Source organism: Talpa occidentalis, unplaced genomic scaffold (assembly GCF_014898055.3).
Source record: "Talpa occidentalis isolate TD23 unplaced genomic scaffold, MPIMG_talOcc4v2.1 talOcc4.17, whole genome shotgun sequence".
NCBI lineage: Eukaryota > Metazoa > Chordata > Mammalia > Eulipotyphla > Talpidae > Talpa > Talpa occidentalis.
In genome coordinates, this window is record NW_023601754.1 from 42689087 (window position 1) to 42710898 (window position 21812).

At 54.8% G+C, this 21812-nt stretch overlaps 1 protein-coding gene across 1 annotated transcript in view; it reads right to left on the reverse strand.

Moving 5' to 3' along the window:
• Positions 1–4601: 4601 nt before the first annotated feature.
• Positions 4602–21812, reverse strand: part of GRIK5 (glutamate ionotropic receptor kainate type subunit 5) — a 50601-nt gene continuing 33390 nt past the window's right edge. The window contains 9 exon segments of the mRNA XM_037516663.2: positions 4602–4789; positions 4792–5029; positions 8517–8638; positions 8730–8858; positions 10654–10879; positions 12001–12166; positions 21110–21283; positions 21361–21470; positions 21619–21732. Of these exon segments, the coding sequence (XP_037372560.2) occupies positions 4602–4789; positions 4792–5029; positions 8517–8638; positions 8730–8858; positions 10654–10879; positions 12001–12166; positions 21110–21283; positions 21361–21470; positions 21619–21732 (1467 nt within the window).

The following is a 21812-nucleotide window of genomic DNA, read 5'->3' on the forward strand; positions in this document are numbered from 1 at the left end:
CGCGCGGGCGGGGCGGGGGCCGGGGCAGGGGCCTCAAGGCGGGCTCCGGCGCGGGCTCTGGCTGGGGGCTCTGCGGCGCCCGCGCCTCGGTCCGCGCGTCCGTGCGGCCGTCAGCCCTGCCGCGCAGAGTCTGCGGCTCCGCGGCCCCCGCCTCCTCATATGCCCGCGCTCCCGGGGGGGCGCCGCGGGCCAATCAGAGGCGCCGCCGCCCTGACGGACGGCCCGCGGCCCCGCCCCCGGTACTGCAGCTATCCTCCCCGCCCCCAGTCTCTGCAAAGTGGCGGCGCTGCCGAAAAGGGGAACGCTGCGGGAGGGGGAATCCCGGAGACCCCCGCAATGTGGGGTGGCGCCTCTAAAGAGGGGGCGCTGAAGGAGGAAGAAACTCCCAGAAAACGCCGCAATGTGAAGGTGTACCACCAGGGAGAGGGGCGCCGAAAGCCCCTTAAATCACTGCAATAAGGCAGGGGACCCAGAGCATCTCCCTCCGCAGTGAGACAAGGGGGGTGCGCTGGAGACTATATGGGGGTGCTTTTCAAGAGGGGGCGCTGGAGGGAGCACAAGAAGCAAGGAAGACCCCCAAATGAAGGGGGAAGCTGGAGAGGGCCCTAAGACCCCTCCAGCCCCCCGCCATGGCAGAGGTACCCAATGAGACACAACTGCACAGGCTCATCACAGCCAGAGGACTTGGCCAAGCATCACTCTCGGCCAGGACCATCAGCCAGACAGCCAGATGCTGGGACACTCACACCACCCCATCACACACCACCGGTTTCACAATCACATTCCGTCACACACCAGCTTGTTCCCTCACACACACTTGCACACCCCACATAGAACCACAATCAGTCACAAAGCATCATGTAGATCAACACACCTCTCAGAACACACACATCACACACTCCATGACACACAACATTACCTCACACACATCACACACCTGGCCTTGTACCATTGCACATGGACCCAAGAGCCAACACACGTCCACACTCAGCACTGCGCACACACAGTCCTCGCTTTTTCTCTACACACCACCTGAGCTTTGTGGGTGCTTTTGCACATTCACACAGTATCACACACATCATCACACACAATCCTCCCCAGTGTATCCAGCCATGAGCCCGCAGTGAAAATTGCCAAATTGTTGCCGATTGTGAATGACAAGACAAAAAGGGCACACAGAACTACACATAGCCCGAGAATTCACAGAAACAGATCACACACCACCATCCCACACACCTCCCACGCCACACACATTACGTATTGCCGCGTTATCATGCACAACTTTGTTGTACCTCCCAACACACCCCAACGCCCCCACTCACACACTGCACACATCCATCCCTGCATGCACATGCAGATGCTCAGTGGCCCCCACACCCAGGCCTGCCACATACACACAACACCCCATCAGCCACCCACTGGAACCTCAGGAGTCACCGCCTCCCACCCACCCCTCTTCTTTATGGGGAACACCCCCAGATACCACCTGGAGATGGTAGAAGGGGCAGAGAGCATGAGAGCCCATCTCTGAAGCTCTCAGAATGTGGGACCTTTCCCACTAGAGGAAGGAGTGGGAGACACAGGCAAGGGGCATAGTACAGGGAAGCTCGGTATAGGGAAGAGGGAGAAGATTAAGGGCCTACGGACAGGAAATGTGTGAAAAGCTGGAGACCAGAGTGATATCACAAAAGCACAAACAGGAAGAAGGATTGGGGGGAGGGGGAGAGCTTCAGAGTCACAGAGAGATAGACCAAAGAGAAGGAAGCGGTGAGTTTTGTGGTTTTCTCCAGCACCCTGAGCCTCATCCCAATCCTGTACTCTGACCCATCCCCATCCCTCCCTGCAGTCTCTAGTTGCCATGGTAACAGGGAGCCCGAATATGCAGCAGCAAAGGAGGCTGGGCTTGCAGACCTGGCCTGTCTCCATGGAGATTGGGGAAGGAGGGAGAGAGCCATATCTTTTAACCCAGGTGCTTGGCCTCTAGGCCCACCTCCCCAACTCTGCCCTCCTCCCTGGGGAGAGAGGGTCTGTCAACATATCCCTCCACTCTCTGGACAAACTGGCTGCAGGAATGGGCATGGACTATGCAGAAAAGCTTTGGGGGGGGGGACGACAGAGAAACCTGGGGTGAAGGATATCATGAGATTCTAGGCTTTCTCTTCTTGCTCTCTGTTGGGATAAGGGAGACCTTGTTCCCCCACACCCCACCTCAGACACAGGCTCATTACCACCCCCCACCATGCACTCCCTTCTCAGACACAAGCGTGGTGAGACTGATGACTGTGCATCGTGCTCCCAGCGCGAGGCTCTGCGGAAGTTGTGGGGGGAGGAGGGAAGACTTAGGAAGGTCACAAGGATGGATGGGGACAGGGAGCTCAGCATGAGAGGCATAAGGAGAGACATAAGCGGAGACACAGACAGAGTCCAGAAGCAGAGAGAGGCAGATATAGACAGACAGACAAAGACAGAGAGACCAGCAAAGACAGAGATGAAAAAAAACAGAAGGAGGGAGAAAGAGCAACAGAAATACTCGGTGAAGGTGACAGAGACACAGAGACAAAAGAACCAGGCACAAAGAGGTCTGGCAGCCCATGGAGACTCAGAGATAATGACTGGGGAGAGACTCAGAGCAGAAATGGGGTTAGGGAGGAGACTCAGAAATGGGGAGACCCCAGAGGCTATCAGCCACGTGGTACTGGGACAGAGAAGGGGAGATAGCAGAAATGCCTGCAGTCATGTTCTAGTCACCTGGACAGACTGAGACATTGACTAGTCAGAGACACTGACTAGTCTGTAAAAGAGATGTGGAGACAACAGCTGAGGCGCAAGCTCACCATCCCCCACGGGCAAATATCGGGGACTCAAAAGGGGCAGAATGGAGACTGGAGCCGCTGTGTGCCAGGCAGAGTGGCCCACCTAAGAACCCCCTGGCAGGCAGGCAGGCTGGCAGGGTGGGGGAGATGGAGCAGGGCTGCCAGCCAGGCCCACCACCAGGCCTAGTGCTGAAACGGACAGCTCCCGAGGGGCGGGCCCAGCCCGTCCCTCCCTCTGCTCCTCAGTGGGGCTGTCCTCGCTGCCCTGGCCCCATCTAGTCCTCTAGGGCACCTCCTCTCTCTCTCCTCCACCTCAATGTCTGCTTCTCGCCATCCCAACTCCCTTGCTCTTACTCTCCCCGCTTCACCTGTTTCCACCTCTGCCCCATCCCTCCTGGCTCCATTCTACCTCACCCTTTCCTCTCCTCATCATAGCATGCCCCCCTCCCACCATCTCCCCCCTGCTTTGCCTCTGTTTCTTTCCCTATTCCTCTCCAACCCTCCTCATCGTCTCTCCCCATCTCTCCCCCATCTCTGGCTCTTCCCTTTCTGGCTTTCCCACCCCCGCCCCGTGTCTCTCTCTCTCTCTTTCCCCTTCTCCTCGGCCTCGTTTTGGCTCTCGCTGTGTGACCTTCACTCGTCCTTTCTCAGCTGCAGTTTCCACAGAAACCTCCAGTGGGGCGGCGAGGGCGGGGACAGAGCGCAGACCCACCCTTCTCTCTGCTCCACCAGCCCTCAGCTTCCCTCCCGCACACGACTGGGATTTCTCACTTCCTCCCTTGGGGGCCGGGGAGGTACATATTCGGCAGAAAGAGAGGGTCACAGTCACAGACAGCTGAAGATGGCCTCCGGGACACACACACATGCACACGGATGACAAAGTCGGCAAGTCACCCCAGCTCAAGCACACCCTTGCCACCATTCGGGCACCCCAGGTGCCACCACGCTGCCGCCGAGTAGTTCTCTTGCCCTCCCCTCCTCCAGCCCCATCTGGTTTGTCTTTCTGTGTCTCCTTTCCGCGCGTCTCCACCTCTACAGATCCCCACATCTCTCTCCATCTGTCTCGGGGTCTCTGTCGCAGCCTCCTTCTGTCCTAAGGGAAGGTCAGTGGGGAGGAGGCAGCGGCTGGGACCTGGGCTGCCTGCTGGTGCGGGCAGGGCTGAGCGGGAAGAGGGCAGACGAGGCCATCCAGGGTGTGGGTCTCAGCCACCCCCCAGAGCCCTCACACCTCCAGAAAATGAGACCCGGGTATCCCCAGTGTTGGGGTTTTGTTCTTTTTTTTATTCCAACAGGGGCCGGGGTGTGGCTGGGGGAGGGATCTCATAGAAATTCTGAGGTTTCTCCCCAAAAAAAAGAGAGAAAGAGAAGAGTCGAGGGGCACCAAGGGATACCCATTTGCCCAGAAGCCCTCCCCTCTTCCGGAAGTGGGGAGGGCTGCGTCCAGTCTTGGGGGGCCTGAGCATTCCCAAGATGGGGTTCTCCCCGCGGACTGCTTCCCGCTTCCGGGAGCGGCTTCCGCAGTCCGGGCCCCGGAGTTCTCGGCTCCCGCGCGCCCTTGGTCCGCGGTGGGGGGCGGCGAGCGGGCGTCCGCGGCGCCCACCGGCGAGTCCACGAGGGGGCGCACCAGGCTCCGGAGCCGGGCCTCGGACTTCACCAGAAACCGAAGGCAAAATCGCGGTGTCCGGGCACAAGTCCTGTTCCTCGCCCGCTGGGGGGGCGGCGGCGGCCGGGGCCTGGGGCGGACTCCAGTCCTGCGGTCAGTCCGGGCGCCCGGCCGCCCGCCCGCGGTCACTCGTGCTCGGCCAGCTCGCGGGGACCGGCGGGGCCGGGGCGCGGTCGGGGCGGGCTGGTGGCCTCGGCGGGGGCGCCCAGGACGCGCGGGGGCGCGCCGGCCCCCGAGGCCCGCAGCGCCTGGATGCGCCGGCACTCCTGGCAGACGCGCACGTGGGTGCAGGGGGTGGGGGCGGCGGGCCGGGCCCCCCGGGCGGCCCCGGGTCGTCCAGGAGGCGCTGGGGGCCCCCGTGCGCGCCGCCCGCGTCCCCGCCCGCGCCGGCCGAGTAGAGCTTGCCGTTGCTCAGGCGCATCTCGCGGACCGCGCGCAGCGACAGCAGGGCCCGGCTCGGGCCGCCCGGGCGCCGGCGCCGGCGGGAACGCGACGTCTTGCGGCAAGACACCGCATGCCGCAGCTCCTGCAGCATCTCCTGGCACACCGACACCTGCGGGCGGGCGGCGGGGGCGGGGGTCACCCTCCCGGCTCTGCTCGCCGCCCCCCCACCCCAGGCCTCAGCGACCCCTCTTCCTCTTGGCCTCTTCCAGCTCTCTCCAAACTCTCCCCTCCTCCTCCCCCCTCCTCACGCCTTCCGAGCTCTCCCCGCCCTCCAACTCCTTCACTTTTCCCGGCGGCCATTTTCACCTCCTCTTCCTCCCACCATCTCACTTCCCACCCACTTCCCTCCCGGTTTCCTGGGCTCCCGTGCTGCTGTCTCCCCTCTTCTGTCTCCTCTCCACTCCCGTCTCACTGGGGCTTGTCCCTGAACCTGCCCTTCACCGTCTCTCCTCTCTTTGCTGGTCTTTTCACTCCAAACTTCCCGATGGCCCCTAGGCCTTCCCTTCGACTTGGTTTCCACCCTCTGCCTCTTACTCAAGCAGCTGTGATTACTAGGCAAATTCAGCCAGGGCCTCCGGTGTGCCAGGCACTGTTCCTGGCACTGTGGATGCAGCAGAGAACAAAGCAGAGAGAAGCTCCCTGCCCTCCTAAAGGTTCCATTCCAGTGGTGATGACATGTAATGTCGGAAGTTCCAGGGTGATGGGTGCTTTGGAGGAAAATTAGCCAGGAGCAAGAAGTGGGGAGTAGTGACATGGGATTTTGAGACTATGTTAGGGGATAGTCACTGAGAGGGCCTGAAAGGTGGGGGGAGCAGGCAGAAGGCTCAGCAGGACATGCCAGTGTCTCATGGCTGGGAATGGGGTGGTAAGGTGGAGAGAGGGTGACATGGGGCCATTTGTGCAGGCCCAGTGGCCACTGTGAGCACGGGCCATCTTTGAGTCAGATGGGCGCCACCAGAGTCTGAAGTAGAGGACCACTATGCTTTCATGGCATCACTCTGTGCTGTGTTAACAGGCTGCAGGGAGGCCAAGGCCAGGAGGAAGAGGCCCATGGGGCAAGCTGCTCCTGACACCCAGGGCAGAGATAACAATGGCTGGACCAAGGGGATGGGGCAATGTTGGCATGTGGGGAAATTCGGACGGTGGCGCCAACAGAATTTGCTGCGGTCAGACAGCAGGGGCAGGCGTGAAGGATACCTCCACATACTCTGGCCTGAGCAACCATAGTGATGATGTGGTGGGCGGATGGGCAGGAACTGGATCGGAGTGAGATGTCTGTATGGAGCTGAAGTGACAGGCCTGGGTTCAAGGTCCCTGTGTGAGGTACACATTTGGGGGTATGGCAGGCATCTCCCTCACACTCCCATGTTCCCAACCTTGTAGAGTCCCCTCTGCCTTTGTATCAAGGTCGCTGTGTGACCAATACAATCAGCCTGGTCAGCTGACATTGTGGTTTCTGCCGGCTCCCTCCTGGACCTCTGGCTCTGGGGAAAGTCAGCTGCCACCCCGTGAGGACACTCGAGCAGCGTTTGGACAATTCGAGGAACTGAGGCCTCCTGCTAAATGCCATGTGAATGGAGTATCGATCGTGTTCTTTGTTTTCTTAAAGCATCTTCGGATGCATTTATGTCTTAAAAACCTTCCTGGCCAGGAAGCGACTGCTCCTTCCAGAGCTAGTGATTCTTAGAGAGCTGACCTTCCTCGCACACAAACTTACCGATCCCAGTGTCTGCTCCCTGTCACCCCTTTTATCTAACTCTTACACTCCAAGCCAGTATTTCTCCTGCCCTGAATCAACCCAAGGCTTGTAGCAGACAACTCGAGACCATGCCCCTAACCAGAGTCCACTGCTTTTGCCCACACCAGTCCTAAGCTGCTGCCTCTGCCCACCTGACCTCTCCTGTGGAAACTCCAATGGCAGCTCTGACCTAGCTTGCTCCTGGCTCCTGCCACGGCCTCACCAAACCCAGTGCTCCCCCTGTGGTGCTGTGTGGTGCCTTGTGCTCCCTCCCGGGAAATGTAAATAATAAAAATCTTCTTGGCCTCTCTGTGTCATTGCTCAGTCACCTCCATACGTTACAACCCCACAGGTACAGTTCGAGGCAGTAAGCCAGCTTGGAAGTGGATCCACATCCTCCAGCCCTGGTCAAGCCTTCAGCCAACATTGTGACCGTGACCTCCGCAGAGACCCACCCAACTAAGCTGTTCCTGGATCCCTAACCACAGAAACTGTGAAGTAATAGAAGTTTGCTGTTTTAAGCTGCTAAATATTGGGTCATTTGTTACGTGGACTAGTAGATCATGAATATAGGAAGGCGAGCATGTAACTGGCTACGCTGGATGAGATCACCAGGGGGGTGGAGGAAAGCAGAAGAGAAGCAATCAAAGGACCAAGCCCTAGAGCCCCCAACGAAGGAGTAGCTGGAGAGGCAGGAGGAAAATGAACAGCCAGTAGGGAAGGGGGTGTTAGCGAGTGACTGCGGTGCTGAGGCCCTGTCGCTACCTCTGTCAGCTGAGGCCCGAGACTGGCACTGGGCTTCAGATGTGGAGGTCACTGATGACTAAAAGTGGCTTCAGGGGAGAAGGGGGGACAGAATCTGACTGGACTGTGTCCAAGAGTGAAGGAGAGGAGAGGAACTGGGAACGGCAGGGGTCAACTAGTCTTTCGAGGCTGGAGGGGAAAGGGAGAAAAAGGGTGGTGGCTGGGAAGGGAAGCGAGGCCAGGGTTCCCTTAATGGAGAAACAGCAGCACATTTGTATGCTGACGGGCTTGAATCCAATAGAGGAAACTGATGATGCAGGAGGGAAGGAGAAAACTGCTGAAGGGTGTCCTTGGGAAGGAGAAGGCAGTGGCAGAGATGGGACACGGGTGGAGGGTGCCTCGGCTAGGAGCGAGGTGGATCATGTAGAGTTACTAATAGTGCGAGTTGAGAACGCAGGCAGTGGGTAGATGTAGAGGTGGCCCAGGCAGTGGCTGCATGTGGAGGTGGCTCAGGTAGTGGCTACAAGTAGGGATGGCTCTGTGCCTTTTATTCTGACACCTCTGCTTTTTCAGAGGGGTAGAAGCAAGGTCATTAGCTAGAAGTGAGAATGGGGAGAAGAGATTGGGAACTGGTGGAGAGCGGGGAAGGTCAGAACCGGCTAGGAGTGCAAGTGGGTCAGGAAAGCTGGAGGGCAGCACATCTGGGCAGCAGTGAGGACCTGCAACCTGGAATATGGCGGGCGAGCAGCGGGCAAGTCTGTGCTTTCTTGCAGCTGCTGTCAGCTGCCTTTGTCTCCATTTCTCCTCTGATTTCCTCTTGTTTCACTACCTCTGCCGCCCCGCCATGTGCATTTCCTGTGGCCCTTCTCACCTCCTCTCCCCCGTCCTCATCTCTGCCTGTGCAGCTTTTCCTCCTCCGTCCTTGTCCTTCCTCCAGCCCAGGTTCTCTGTCTGACCTCTTCTTCCACTCCCTTCACCCCTGGAGCTCGCAGGGTGCTCTCCTGGCCCCTCCTTGTCCTGTACATTGTTCCAGTAAGGCCCCCCGTGCCACTGCTTCATGCCTGACACGTTGGGGACCCCATCATTCTCTGCACACACCCCCACACCACCTCACCTCTTCAGATTCTGCCGACCTCCTTGTGGACCATATGAATTCCATGACCGCCACGAAGACAGCAATGATGAGGCCACAGATGAGCACGACAAATATACCACCTATGTTCTCCATGCCCAGGCCTGCGGGCGGAGGGGAGAGCCGCGCAGTCAGGCTGTGGGCAGGGGCTGCATGGGGACTTTCAGGGTGGGCACCGCGTGCGGGATGGCTGACCTTTAGCTCGATGGTCCTCCTCCTTGGGGCATCGGCCTCCCTCCCACCACTTGCGCTTCAGGATCTCCAGCCGGTTGTTCTCCTGAAGCTGCAGGATGGCCAGTGTGATCTCATCCCGGAACGGGGAGCCTGCACCGGGTGGATGAGGCGTAGACGGCCGTGAGGGCCCGAGTTCTGCCTACCCACTCTACCTGCTCCCTCGCCGTGGCTTCCCTGCCACCTGAGATGTGCTCCCTGAGTGGGCCAGGCACCACTACACCCCATGTCATGTTTGTCACAGTCTCCGTCCTGCGGCCTCCCCTCACCACCACCCAGTACCCCAGCGGACAATCTCAGAAACACATTTGGGTCTCCCTTGTGCTGCAGACTCTCCAAGAGCTTCCCCTCGCAGCCAGAACAAAGTCCTCCCCATGCCTATGAGATTCTGCATTCACAGGCCTGGACACCCCATGCCTACAAGGTCCTGCATTCACCAGCCCAGACACCCCGGGGCCCCTGGCACCCCCTGAAGCTCTCTCATCTCCAACCACACTGGCTCTTTGGATTCTCCAGGCACAGTTCCACCTTAGGCCCTTTGCCCAGAATGCTCCCACCCTCACTTCTGGCAGGGATCTCTGTTTCCAAGGTGCCTCCACCGGGGAGGAAATAGGGGGTGTCTTCTCTGACTAACTTTAAAATGGCACCAAACACCTCACTTCCAGTCAGCCTCTTCCCCTTAAACCACTTCGAGCATCTGTCACCCACTGACACCATGACACAGCTACGTGTTTATTGTCTGTCTGTACCCCTGGTAGAAGTTGGGGGGTGCAGCTCCCTGCTGTTGCATGACAGCATCCAGCACAGTGCCTGGTGCAGAGGGGCATCCCCAGGTCTGCCAAACGAGGGAACGGATTCCCGGCACCACCTCGCTCCTCCCACCCTCAGATCCTCCCCAGGATGCGTGGGCCCCCGGGAGCCCATGTTATCGTCTGTGCTCATGTCTTCTGGACCACCTACCACATGTAGGGGCGAGGGCGAGGGGGGAGTTTGGGGTCTATAAGGCACCTATCGTGTGCCAGATCTTTGATTTACAGAAATTATTTCAATGAGACAGTGAGGCAGGTACGACCCTGACTGTTTTCTCAATGAGACAGGTGATGTTCTTGCCTAAAGTCAAGTGCTGAGTCAGGAGGGGGCTGGGATTTGATTCCAGGGCGGTGTGACTCCAGAGCCTGCCCCCCCAGAGCACCAGGCTACACGACTCCCTACAAAGCTGCTAAGATTTGGGGTAATTTGTTATGCAGGCGCAGGTAACTAACGCAGCAGCCATAGGCATATAGACAGCTTTACAAACGAAAATGACAAAATCGGGTGACAAAATTGGTGGTGAATTTTCAGCACCGAGCCCTGGAAAAGTAGATGTTGAAGTATAAATTGGCACCTCCCTCCAAATCTACCTGAAATATCCATCCATTCCTCCCTCCTTCCTTCCATCTACCTAGCCATTCACCCAACCACCCACTACCCAGCCACCCAGCCACCTGTCCACCATCCATTCATGCAACAACATCCATCATCCATTGCTGAGAGCCTGCTTTGAGTCAAGCGGTGGGGTCTGGTGCAGAGAATAGGAAGTAAATAAAAACTAGGTCCTCACCCTCGAGGGGCCCGTGGGCAAGTTGGGGAGGCAGCTAGGCAAGCGTCCTGGCCCACATGGGCAAGCTGTGCATGCAGCCTCCCGGGGCTCCCCAACCATTCCTGTGGGGCTGGAGCCCGCTATACCTAGGCCCAGCTTTGCAGAATGAGGTTGCAGAGACTCAGGACGGTGATGTCACTCACCCAAGGCCACACACAACACACCAGCCTGCCTCAGAGAGGGCCTGGCCCAGTCCTCGGCCGCTCCTGAGGGTCCCCACTGCCTTCCCCGGTCCCACAGCTGCCTTACCCAGCGGCATGCCGATGCCGTAGCCCTTGGTGTCGAGGAGGCCCCCTATCTGGGTGAGGTTGCAGTTGAGGCGCCGGTGGTACTCGTTCATGGTGGACTCGAGCAGGAAGGCATAGCGGGAGTTGAGGACGCGGGCGATGCCCTCTTCTGTGCTCTTGACAAACACGCTGGGCTGCTTCGACTGCATGTAGTTCCACATACGCTGGTACGTTTGGTACCGCGAATTCTGCAAAGAGGGGGCATAGGGGAAGTGGGGTAAGGGTCTTCCCTCCCCTGCCTTTCCCCCGAGCCCTGTCTCCTCAATTGGCAAGCATGAAGAGATCAGAGGTAGACAGAAAGACACAACAGAGACAGACAGACAGACTGTTCAAGGCCAGTTTCAAGTCAGCCACACACCTACCAGCCCAGTCAAGACAAGGATCAAAGGTCTCTCTCTTCTATCCCTGGGTCTGGCAACTCACCCAGCCTGCCTTCCTAGCACTCTCTAGCCTTGTTCACTGACGCTGGGAGCAGACACTAGACTCCAAATCAGCGCCGGGGCTGGTTCAAGGAGGGCCACGTCCATGCCAAATGGGACAGCTTACTTGCTGCTATACACCCGAGGGAACCTTCTGCGAAGTACGCCCTTGGCAAGTCCCAAGAGGGGGTGTATGTAGGCCACTACCATTCCCCCCAGGCTCTCTGCCTCTTCCACAGAAGGTCTCGACACTGCCCTTCCTAGATTGTCACAGGCCCCTCCTCTGGCCTCCCACCTTGGAACTGGTCTGAGCACCCACCTTGGGGACTTGTGAGTCCACCCCTCCTTCCTCTCTCCAGACCCGTGGTCTACCCCACCGGCCTCAAAGGGAACTTTCAGCTTTAAGAAGGTGACCCCTCTGCTCAGTAACCATTCCCATCTCCCCACTTCCTGGGTCCAATCAGCTATCCTGGCATCGATGCCTCAGCACCCCCTTATCCAAACCCCTTTGCCAGACTTGTTTTCTTTTTGACTCCTTCCCCTCACCCAGAATACATGGGGACAAGTTCCCTTCACCTTGAAGGGAGTCAGCATCCTCTCTGTTGGCTTATTTTCCTGACCCTGCTCGCAGCCTCCTTGAACCCTGTTTCTTCTGTCCAGCACTGATTCAATATCGATCTCATATCTGCCTTCCTCCCCTGCTCCCCAGTGAAAGTCCAGCCAGACAGCAGCAGCCCCAAGAGGGTACAGGCATGTCTTCTGCTCCCCAGCCTCTTCGACTCTCCCAATAGCCAGTCCCTCTGACCTGGGAGGCCCTCCCAGTGCCCCCCTGAGCTGCTGTGCACGGCGGGCATCCTGGCACCCAGCCTGGGCGGCTCCGGTGACCCCACCTGGAAGAAGGTCATGGTGGAGCCAGCGTGGATGGTGCCGTACTCAATGTTGGTCTGGTCTGCCAGGTCGTCGGCTGACTCCACGGGCACCTCCATGCGCTGCACGGTGAGGAAGGCGGCCAGGTTGGCCGTGTAGGAGGAGATGATGATCAAGGTGAAGGCCCACCTGAGGGGTGGGAAGGGTGAGCCACAGGCTGGAGTCACCTCTACTCCCCTACCCCCATGGTTGTGTACTCCGTTGTCAGTGCTGCCCTCAGTGACCCCAACATCTAGAAGGCCCAGTGACTGCCAACTAGTGGAAAGACTGGGAGCACAGATTCTGGAGCCAGACTCTCTGGGTTTAAATGTTGCTTCCAAAGACTTCCTCTTCCAGATATAAGAAAATAAGGTGGTCTAGAAAGATCCTTCCACTGTGAACACGGACAACTGGACATAACTTAGGAAACTGTTTATAGAGACATAGGACGGGGGGCCTCCCTAGTGGCGCAGGGGCTAAAGACAGTGCTATCAAGCTACTGCCAGCCACCACAGCACAAGTTCGATCCCCCGTCGGCAAGGAAGGAAGCCACATGGCGTAGCAGACCTCTCCTGTCTTGCCCGCTACTCCCCTCAGCAGTGTATTTCAGCAGATATGCCTGCTCTGTTCCCCACTCTGTCTCTGGTGAATCCTCTCACCTTCCACACCTCTGGCCTACACCCCAGTTCTTGTATGCATAAATAAATAAATAAATCTTTTTTTTTAAAAAGACATAGGACAGCAGGCACAACGGGACCCCAATCCATAAGAGAGAAACAAACGCAGTGAGCCCCATCATAGTCTAGGCTGTCTGACTGGATTTAATGGAGAGAACGCGGAGCCAGGAAAGGAAACCCAAGCAGCACAGCAAACTTGTTGAGTTAGTGAGAGGTCAGGGAGGCCTGATGGCTGGAATATGAGGGACTGCATACCTGAGAGGAGGGAGCTGCACAGAGAAGGGGTTCCCAGTATCGGCATGAGGTCCCCTTGGGTATTTGGCTGAATATCTGCCAGTATATTGCTTATACAGAACTCAAGAACAACTGTTTAAAGAGAGGTCAACTGTTTAAAGAGAGGCTCCCATACTCAGGGGAATGATGTGTCAAAGAAGAAACAGTTTTTGTGTGAAACAATTTTTTTCATACAAACAGCGCTCACACAGGGCAGGGAATCTTTAAGCTGCTTCCAGTAGAGTAGAGGGAGTTTACTGGATACATGACACATTCCAAACAGGACCACCTAGAGAGTTAAGTTAGCCTGAGAACCAGACTCTGTGACACCTGTCCCAAAAGAGCTTAAAAACAGGCCTGGAAAAGACGAAAACAGTCCACAAGTAACATAACTGCCTGCCAGGAAAAGCCCAAGACTCTTTAAAGGAATATATTCAGCCATGTAAAGAATGTAAAATGCGTGATACCAAGAGAAAAATCATCAATTGAAACAGCTGGAGTTTGGCAGAGATGATGGAAGTAGCAGACAAGGGCACTGAACAGCTATTACAAATATATTCACAACACTCAGGGATATAAAGAAAAACATGAATATAAAGCACACAGATGAGATGAGGCAGCAGCGAAGAATGGGGGGGCTGGGAGACAGTAATCTGACCTATCTAAAATGAAGCACCAGGAAGAAAGAAATGACTGACAGTGAGCACAGAGGTTGAGTGACCTGAGGAATAATACCAAGTGGTTTTGCATATGTAACTGGAATATCAGAAAGAGAGGAGAGAAAGAGGGGTAACAGGAACAAAAGTTAATGAATATTATAAACTTGCAGAGCCAAGACGTCAAGTCATATATGCATACTTGTACATCAAGGGGCATATAATCAATTGCCGAAAACCAGTGATAAAGAGAATGTCTTTAAGGCAACCAGGAGGGGAGAAAATACACCACACAGAGGCTCAAAGGTGAGAGTGACAAGCAACTTCTTGCCAGAAGGTAAGCAAGCAAGAAGACAATGCAACGACCAAAAGAAAGGAGTCAACCTGGGCTCCCATACCCAGTGGAATATGTGTCAAAGAAGAAACAGTTTTTGTGTGAAACAATTTTTTTCATACAAACAAAATTAATTGCCAACAAACCTGCTCTTCAGGAAAGGTTCCAAACTGTTCCTCAGGTAAGGGGAAAAGAGTTCTAGATAGACATTTGGATGTATGTGAAGAAATGAAAAGCATAGAAATGGCAGGTGTGTTAGTAAATATAAAAGACATATTCTTGTTAGGAAAAATTCTTTACAAGACATTTACTGCGCACACACACACACACACACACACACACACACACACACCCCTAATACACCTTGGGGCTCACCAATATGTACAAGTGCTATATATAGCAACAGTAGCATAAATGGCGGATGGAGATGGAAGTATCTGTGTTAAGAGTGTTACATCATTTTTTTTTAAAGATTTATTTATTTATTTATACAAGAACCGGGATACAGGCCAGATGCGCGGGAGGGTGAGAGGATTCACCAGAGACAGAGCGGGGTACAGAACAGGCAGACTGACAAAATATACTGCTGAAGGGAGCAGTGGGCGCGACAGGACTCTCGCTGGCCGGCATTGAACAGGCGCTGCAGAGGCTACAGATAGCTTCACAGCGTTGTGCTCAACTGCCTGCGCCACCAGGGGAGGCCCAAGAGTATTACATCTTATGGGAAGTAGTGTAATGTCACTTTGGAGTATTTGTAATAAATCAAAGATGCACTTTATAAACCCTAAGAAGCTACTAGGAAAAATGAAATAGAAGTATAATTAATAACTGAGTAGTGGACTAAAACAGAGTCCTAAAAAATCTTTTTTTAAAGATTTATTTTTACTTATTCATGCATACAAGAACTGGTAACAACTGGTAACTGGGGTGTAGGCCAGAGATATGGATGGTGAGAGGAATCACCAGAGTCAGAGTGGAGTGCAGAACAGGAACATGTAATGAAACAGACTGCTGAGGGGAGCAGCAGGCAAGTCAGGAGAGGTCAGCTGTACCATGTTGGTCAGCTCCCTGGCCGGGGATCGAATTTGTGCTGCAGTGGCTGGCAATAGATTGACAGTGCTGAGATTCAACCCCTGTACTACCAGGGAGTCCCTGAATCCTAAAAATCTTGATAAACCCAAAAGAAGGTAGAAAAAAATGGGAAGAGGGAAATGGGACAAATAAATCAAACAGCAAGTTGGTAAATCTAAACCCAACCCAATCAGTCTTTACATTAAAGGAGTACTCTCCTGCCGGGTTCGCAAGCTCTGACCCACAGGCCTGCTCTGACTTGTCTGTTTCTGTACAGTCCACAAAGTAAGAACAATTTTTACATATTTAAATGTTTAAAAAAGAGGGCCTCCCTGGTGGCGCATGGGTTAAAGTCAGCACTATCAAGCTATTGGCAGCCACTGCGGCATGAATTTGATTCCCAGCCAGGGAGCTGACCCACATGGTGCAGCAGACCTCTCCCGTCTTGCCCACTGCTCCCCTCAGCCGTGTATTTTATTAGATCCACCTGTTCTGCTCCCCACTCTGTCTCTGGTGAAACCTCTCCCCCTCTGCACCTCTGGCTTACACCCTGGTTCTTGTATGCATAAATAAAAATAAATCTTTAAAAAAAATGTTTAAAAAAGAAATCAAGAGAGGAATATTCCACTACAAATAACATAGACAAGGCAAAGTCCAGTGTCAGTGTCCATGAATAAAGTTTTATTTGGACCCAGCGACAATCATTCATTTCTGTTTGTGCGTGGCTCTTTTAGCACTAGAGCTACATGGCTGGGACAGAGACCTGGGGATCTGCAAAGGCTGAGCTATTTACTATCTGGTCCTAAACAGAAAAGGCTTATCACCCCCTGCTCCAAGGCCTGAGTGCATGCCACCTATAAGAAACCCACTTTACATATAAAGATGCAGGTAGTGTGAAAGTGAAAGGGAGGGGAAAGACATTCAGTTACCCTTGAACAACATGGGTTTGAACTGCATGGATCAACTCATGCCTGGATTTTCTCGGAAACAGACACCACTGACTGACAGGGTCAACAAATACAGTTCAGCACTATAAATGTATTTTCTATTTCTTTTCTTTCTTTTTTTTTTTTTTTTTTTGTGGGACCCTTGCTGGTGGCCAGGGAACTAACCAGCACTGCAGAGGCTGCAGGCAGCCTCGCAGCCCAGTGCTCAACTGCTGTGCCACCAGGGGAGGCCCTGTATTTTCTATTTCTTATGACTTTCTTAATAGCACCTTCCTGTCTCCAGCTTGCTTTGCTGTAAGAATATATTGTGCATGTAACATGGGACTTATGTGTTCCTCAACTGTTCATGTTATCAGTAATGCTTTCCAGCAAACAGCAGTCCATCAGTAGTGAAGTTTTGGGGGAGTCGGATGTTATATATGGATTTTCAACTGCACAGGGAGTCAGCACTCCTAATCCCTATGTTATCCTGGGTCAACTGTACTACAGAAACACTAAGCACAAGAAAGCCAGGGGCTAGATAAACTGAAAGTAACTTCGGAACAAGGAATGTTACCAGGAATAAAGAGGGACATTATAAATGACAAAGGGTCCTGTTCGTTAAGAGGACATAACAATCCTAAATACTTATGCCCCTAATTATAGAGCTTCAAAATTCACAAAGCAAAAATTGATAGAACTGAAGAGAAACGGATGTAATTTCTCCACAATTACAGGTGGAGATTTCAACACTCTTCTCTCAATAATTGATAGAACAAGTAGACAGAAAATCAGTAAGGACGGAGGAGATTTGAATAACACTATCAACCTACGGGTCCTCACTGCCACTTACAGAACACTGCACCCACCACCAGAAGAATACAGAGGCAGTCACCAGGGCAGACCATATGCTCAGCCACAGAACAAGTCTCAAGAAATCTGAAAGGATAAAAGTCCTAGAGAGGATGTTCTCTGACCACGATGGAACTGGAAATCAATAATAGAAAGATCTCTGGAAAATCCCCAAATCCCGGCCCCGCCACTGCCTACTTGTGTGACCTTGGACTCACTTGAGAGGTAAGTACCTTGTAGGCTGCTGTAAGAGGGAGTCACATCGGGCCCAGGGCAAATGCCCTGCAAGTGTGCGCACTCATCCCAGTGGCTGGGGACTGATGGGGAGAAGAGGAACCCCCTGGTCTGGCTATGGGACCCAAAAGCAGTCGCTTGTCTCACCCTGGCCCTCTCTGTCCTGGCAGGTGAGTGTGGCTGGGCTCCCTGCAGATGGGACACATACATCTGCGGGGCCGGAAGACAGGAAGCTGCTGAGAGGCCTCCCAGTCCACCCCCTCTTCCAGCAGACAAGAATGAAAACAGCAGCTGTGCTCTGCCGGGCACATGTGCACAGAGCTGTGCTAGGCACTGGGTGGGGGTGGAGTGGAGGACAGCGGATGAATAATACTGCCTCCTGCAAAAGAAAACCCATCCCTGACACCCAAAAAGCCAGGGTCTGACAAACGTCCCCGGAAACCAAGCCTCTCTGAACCCTTCTCGGGGATTCACACTGTCATTCACCCAGGACAAAAGCATTCAGTGCCTGGCACACAGGTGCCGCCTGAGACACCGAGGTGGTGGTGATAATGGGGGAGATGAGGCTATTCATGGACAGAGGGGGTCTTGTTTGGGGGGAAGGATGTGAGTTCCATTTGGGGATGCCTGTTGGACACGCCTGGTGAGGATAGGAGATGAGGAAAAGCTAGGGAACCCCAGGATCTAGCACCCCTCAGGAGGTGTCTGAGGAAGGCGCTGTGTTCGGTGGACCAGAGTGCAGGAGGGGGCACCCTGTCCAGGCAGGGCAGCCCCGTCTGAACAGGGACCCAGCACATGATCACCTGAATTTAACTCCATGGTACTTCTTCCAGTGTGTTTTTTTGCATGGTTATAAAAGGAATGGAAATTTCTAGAAATACACCTATTGTTTAGATGGAGGAACAACTGTTCTGTTTGAACCACTGCCGAGAGCCACTCGCCATCTGGGGAAAGCACATCTCAGCCAGCAGCTCTGCTCCCCACATTTTGAGTCACCAAGTTAAGATACTTGGATCAGCTGCATTAGCAAACTCTCACGTCCATGGTGATCTGTATTTGTACAAAATGCTCATTGGCCAACTAGTCTGAAGTGTCAAGTTGCAGGTGTTGGCACAATGCTATTAAGTGGTCCTACTACTCACAATGCTAAAAGCAGCCATCCTAAGTGGGCTCGGCCACCAGATGTCTACAGTGTCTTCTGCCTTTGTCCTGGCCCAAGCATTTAGGTATTAATTTATCATAAATCACCCCCCTTTCTCTCCTTTGTATTGCAATTAGGGCCTTTTATCAATTTGTTTTAAATTACCTTTAAGTTGCTAGGGAATTTCATCAGGGGAAGAAAAGATTTTACAAAATATTTGTCAGAAGGGCCTCAGTGTCTGCAGCACTGAGAACTTGCTGGTGTGGAGAGGGGAGGATGGTGAGGTCACCAGGGGACAGGAGCTGAGGAGGCAGAGGGAAGCCAGGAGGACATGGCAGTGCAGAAGCAAAGCGCTTCTAAGAAGAGGGTGGCTAAGGAGCACATTGGACCTAACAATGTGTGTGACCCTAGAGTGGGGAGTGTTGGGGGAGAGGCCAAGCTGTGGGCCAGATCTGAAGTTTTGGAGCTTTCTTGCCAGGAAGGTGCGAGGAAAAGCTGACCAAGGACAGTGGCAAAGAAGAGGCTGAAGAGATGGCCTGGGAACCAGACTGGAAGGGACAGGCTCAGAGAACAGCAGAGAGGGAGGTGGGGGCTACTTCATGGGACTGACGGAGGGAGAGCCTTCCAGACCCATGAGGAGTCCTTCGCCAGGCTGCCGGTGGCTGTGGCCCATGAGGACACGGGAGATGAGAGCCCCAGGAGGCGGGTCCTGGCCAGGTCACAGCACTCAGGGGACAGCCAAGTGCCCAAAGATGGAGGATCCACTATGCCAACCTGGCTCCCCGGCCAGGATCCACTATGCCAACCTGGCTCCCCGGCCACCACGTCACATTTGGAGATTAACAGGCTGAACAGTGAATGTGCGGGAGGACTCGGGGTGGAGACCAGAGTGAGCCCAGGGTGAAAAGCTCCAGTGAGGAGGGGCACACAAGGGGGGCCTCCTGGGTGAGTCTCGGGAAGTGGTGGTGGAGAAGTGGGTCCCTGACCCAGGAGCAAAAGTGGGTGCCTGCAGAGAGGCGGACCCTGCCTGTCCTGGGGCCTTGGCCAGGTTTGTCGCATATATAGGTCTCCTTGGCTTTTTCGGCTACCTCCTCACATTAGTGGCCCCCTCCTGGCCTAGAATGCACCCCTCTCCCCTCGGCATGGAGGGGTCTTTCAGCACTCAGCCTGACGTATCTCAGAAAGTCTTCTCCGCTCTCCTGTTCTCTATCGTGGCACCACTGGGTCACCCAGTAGTCCAGACCACATGCACCTGTTAACATGCTCATACTGCAAATGTTGATAAATTTCACTTGGGGTGTGGAATAGGCAGGTAATCGCAGATGTGATTAGGCTAAAGTTCTTGAGGTGGGAGAGTGTCTGGCGGGCCCACGAGGGTCGTTAGGAAGGAGGAGATCAGAGTCAGAGAGCTCATGAGTGAGGGATGCAGGGCCAACGGCATAGAGTCTCCCCCGAAGCCGCAGAAGAATCAGCTCTGACCACGCCTGGGTTGCACCAAAATTCCAGTCAGACTTTTGACCTCCAGAAATACAAGCAACACATTCTGTTGCTCTAAGCCACTGAGTTTGTGCTATTCGATGCAGCGCCCATAGGAAGCTATAGGAACATCTGAAATGATGGCAACCCAAAACGTTAAAAAAAAAAAATCAAGACCGCCCCCCACCTTCAAAGCCCGTGGACCAAGCGAATTGCCAGTGCCTGGGAGTCAGTTCTGCTTTACTGGGAGAAAGAAAAAGCCTGCCCGTTGAGGTTAGTCTCGATGGGAACAAGCTTCGAATCACACATTATCTTTCGGGCATATTCTTGGCATTAAATAGGATGGCCCTGTGCTCATCTGTATTCTCAGCATCTCTGCCTCTGGAGAGCTGAATCTTCACCCAAGTGCCTGGCCCACAGAGGGGCCAGACCAGCATCTGTTGAAGGATCACAGATGTCTGAACTCTGACTGGTGGGTTGGTGGGGAGGGAGACACCCTGAAAGGAGGCCTGATGCCTGGGATGCCCAGGAGGGCTCCCCACGGGCCTGAATGAGGGGCAGGGCTGGGTTACGACAGCAGCCAGGGCTGGCTGGGGGTGGGAGGGAGTGACTGGGGGCACTAGATGAATGCAGGATCGTTAGCAAATCGCTCCTCCCTGGGTCTCATCTTCTAACCTTTGACACAAGGAGAACATCGCTGTCCTGAGCACTCTCCTGGGCATTCTGCTGTTCCAAAGAGCTCTCTGAACTGCAGCCAGGCCCAGCTGCCATTTAAGAGATAGGCAGCAAGTGCAACGCTTCTGGAGTCAGGCCAGAGGGACTGAAGGTGGAAGCGGAGGCCGAGGCCAAGGGATCAGACAAGGACGCCGGGTGGAAAGGCCGGCCAAGTATCTCCAGATCGCCTGAATTTTCAAGAAGAGTGAGAAATCTGGACGTGGGATGAATTCACCCAATATTTAAATGTCGCCAGCTAATTCCAAAAAACCTTAAACTGTGGGCCAAACAGACACCATGAGTTGTCAGTGTCTGCTCTTGGACATGTGGCTTCTTGGAGTTTGTCTCAGGGCAAACTATATCTTGTCCAATTTCTGAGTCCTGGTGCAATTTTGGGGAACAGGTGTCCCCATCTGAGTCTCAGCTCTGGCCTCTGCACAGTGAAGACTGTCCTGGATCGAGGCCTCAGCGGCCGCCAGGGTCATGTCCCTAACAACCAGGCCGGGGTCTGCTCATTGCCCTCCTGTCGACGTCATGACCCCACAAAGGCCTCACCGAGTCCTTCCAGGCCGAGACATGGCACGTTTATCCCATTTTCCAGATGGGAAGTCCAAGATATGCAGAGGAAGTGGCCGACCCAAGGCCACACAGCTAGTGAGTGCAGAGTTGGGGCTCACCCCCTCCCATCACATAGGTGGTGCCTGGGCCTCCCCAGCCAGCCACACAGAAAGCCTCTCACCAGACTCCACTGACGCAGCGTGTGGACAGCGCCCGGGGCATGATCTCCGAGCCCTGCTGCATGAAGCCGCCCACGGGGAACCAGAGGCTGTTGCCCAGCGTGTACTGGTTCTCCAGGATGTGAGGGCGTGCCCGCAGGCAGGGATGTGGGTTATACCACTCGTAGGGGCTCAGCCTGCGGAGAGACATGGTGGGAGGGTGAGCAGGGCCAAGGGGGGAGCAACAGACGTGCACCCCAGGCAGTGGACTCACCTGGCAGCCAGAAACAGGACGCAGCTGACAGCCAGGTAGGCAAGAAGCATGAAGAGCCACACAGCAGGAGAGAAGGGGTCCAGGAAGGAGAAGTAACCGGGCTTGCGGCCCTGGGGGAACAGGGAGCGAGACGGTCACCCTCACCTGAGCTTCCTCCCAGCCTGGTCCTGCCTTGCCAGGGGTCCAGGAGCCCCGGCCAGCCCCAGCCTCTGCTCCCACCCCCTCCCGCCAGCCCCCAGACCTCCACGGAAACCATACCATGTGCACTCGGTAGAGAATGCTGATCCCCAGGGTCATGAAGGGTTTGGAGAAGTCGATGACCTTCTCCCGCTCAGCTGTGATGGTGAAAGCGGCCACAGCCAGGTCTGCCTTCTGCTGGAGGGGAAGCCGGGCAGGGGTGGGGTGGGGGGTGGCCAGGGAGACAGATGGGCAGTTAGAGAGAAGCTCACCGA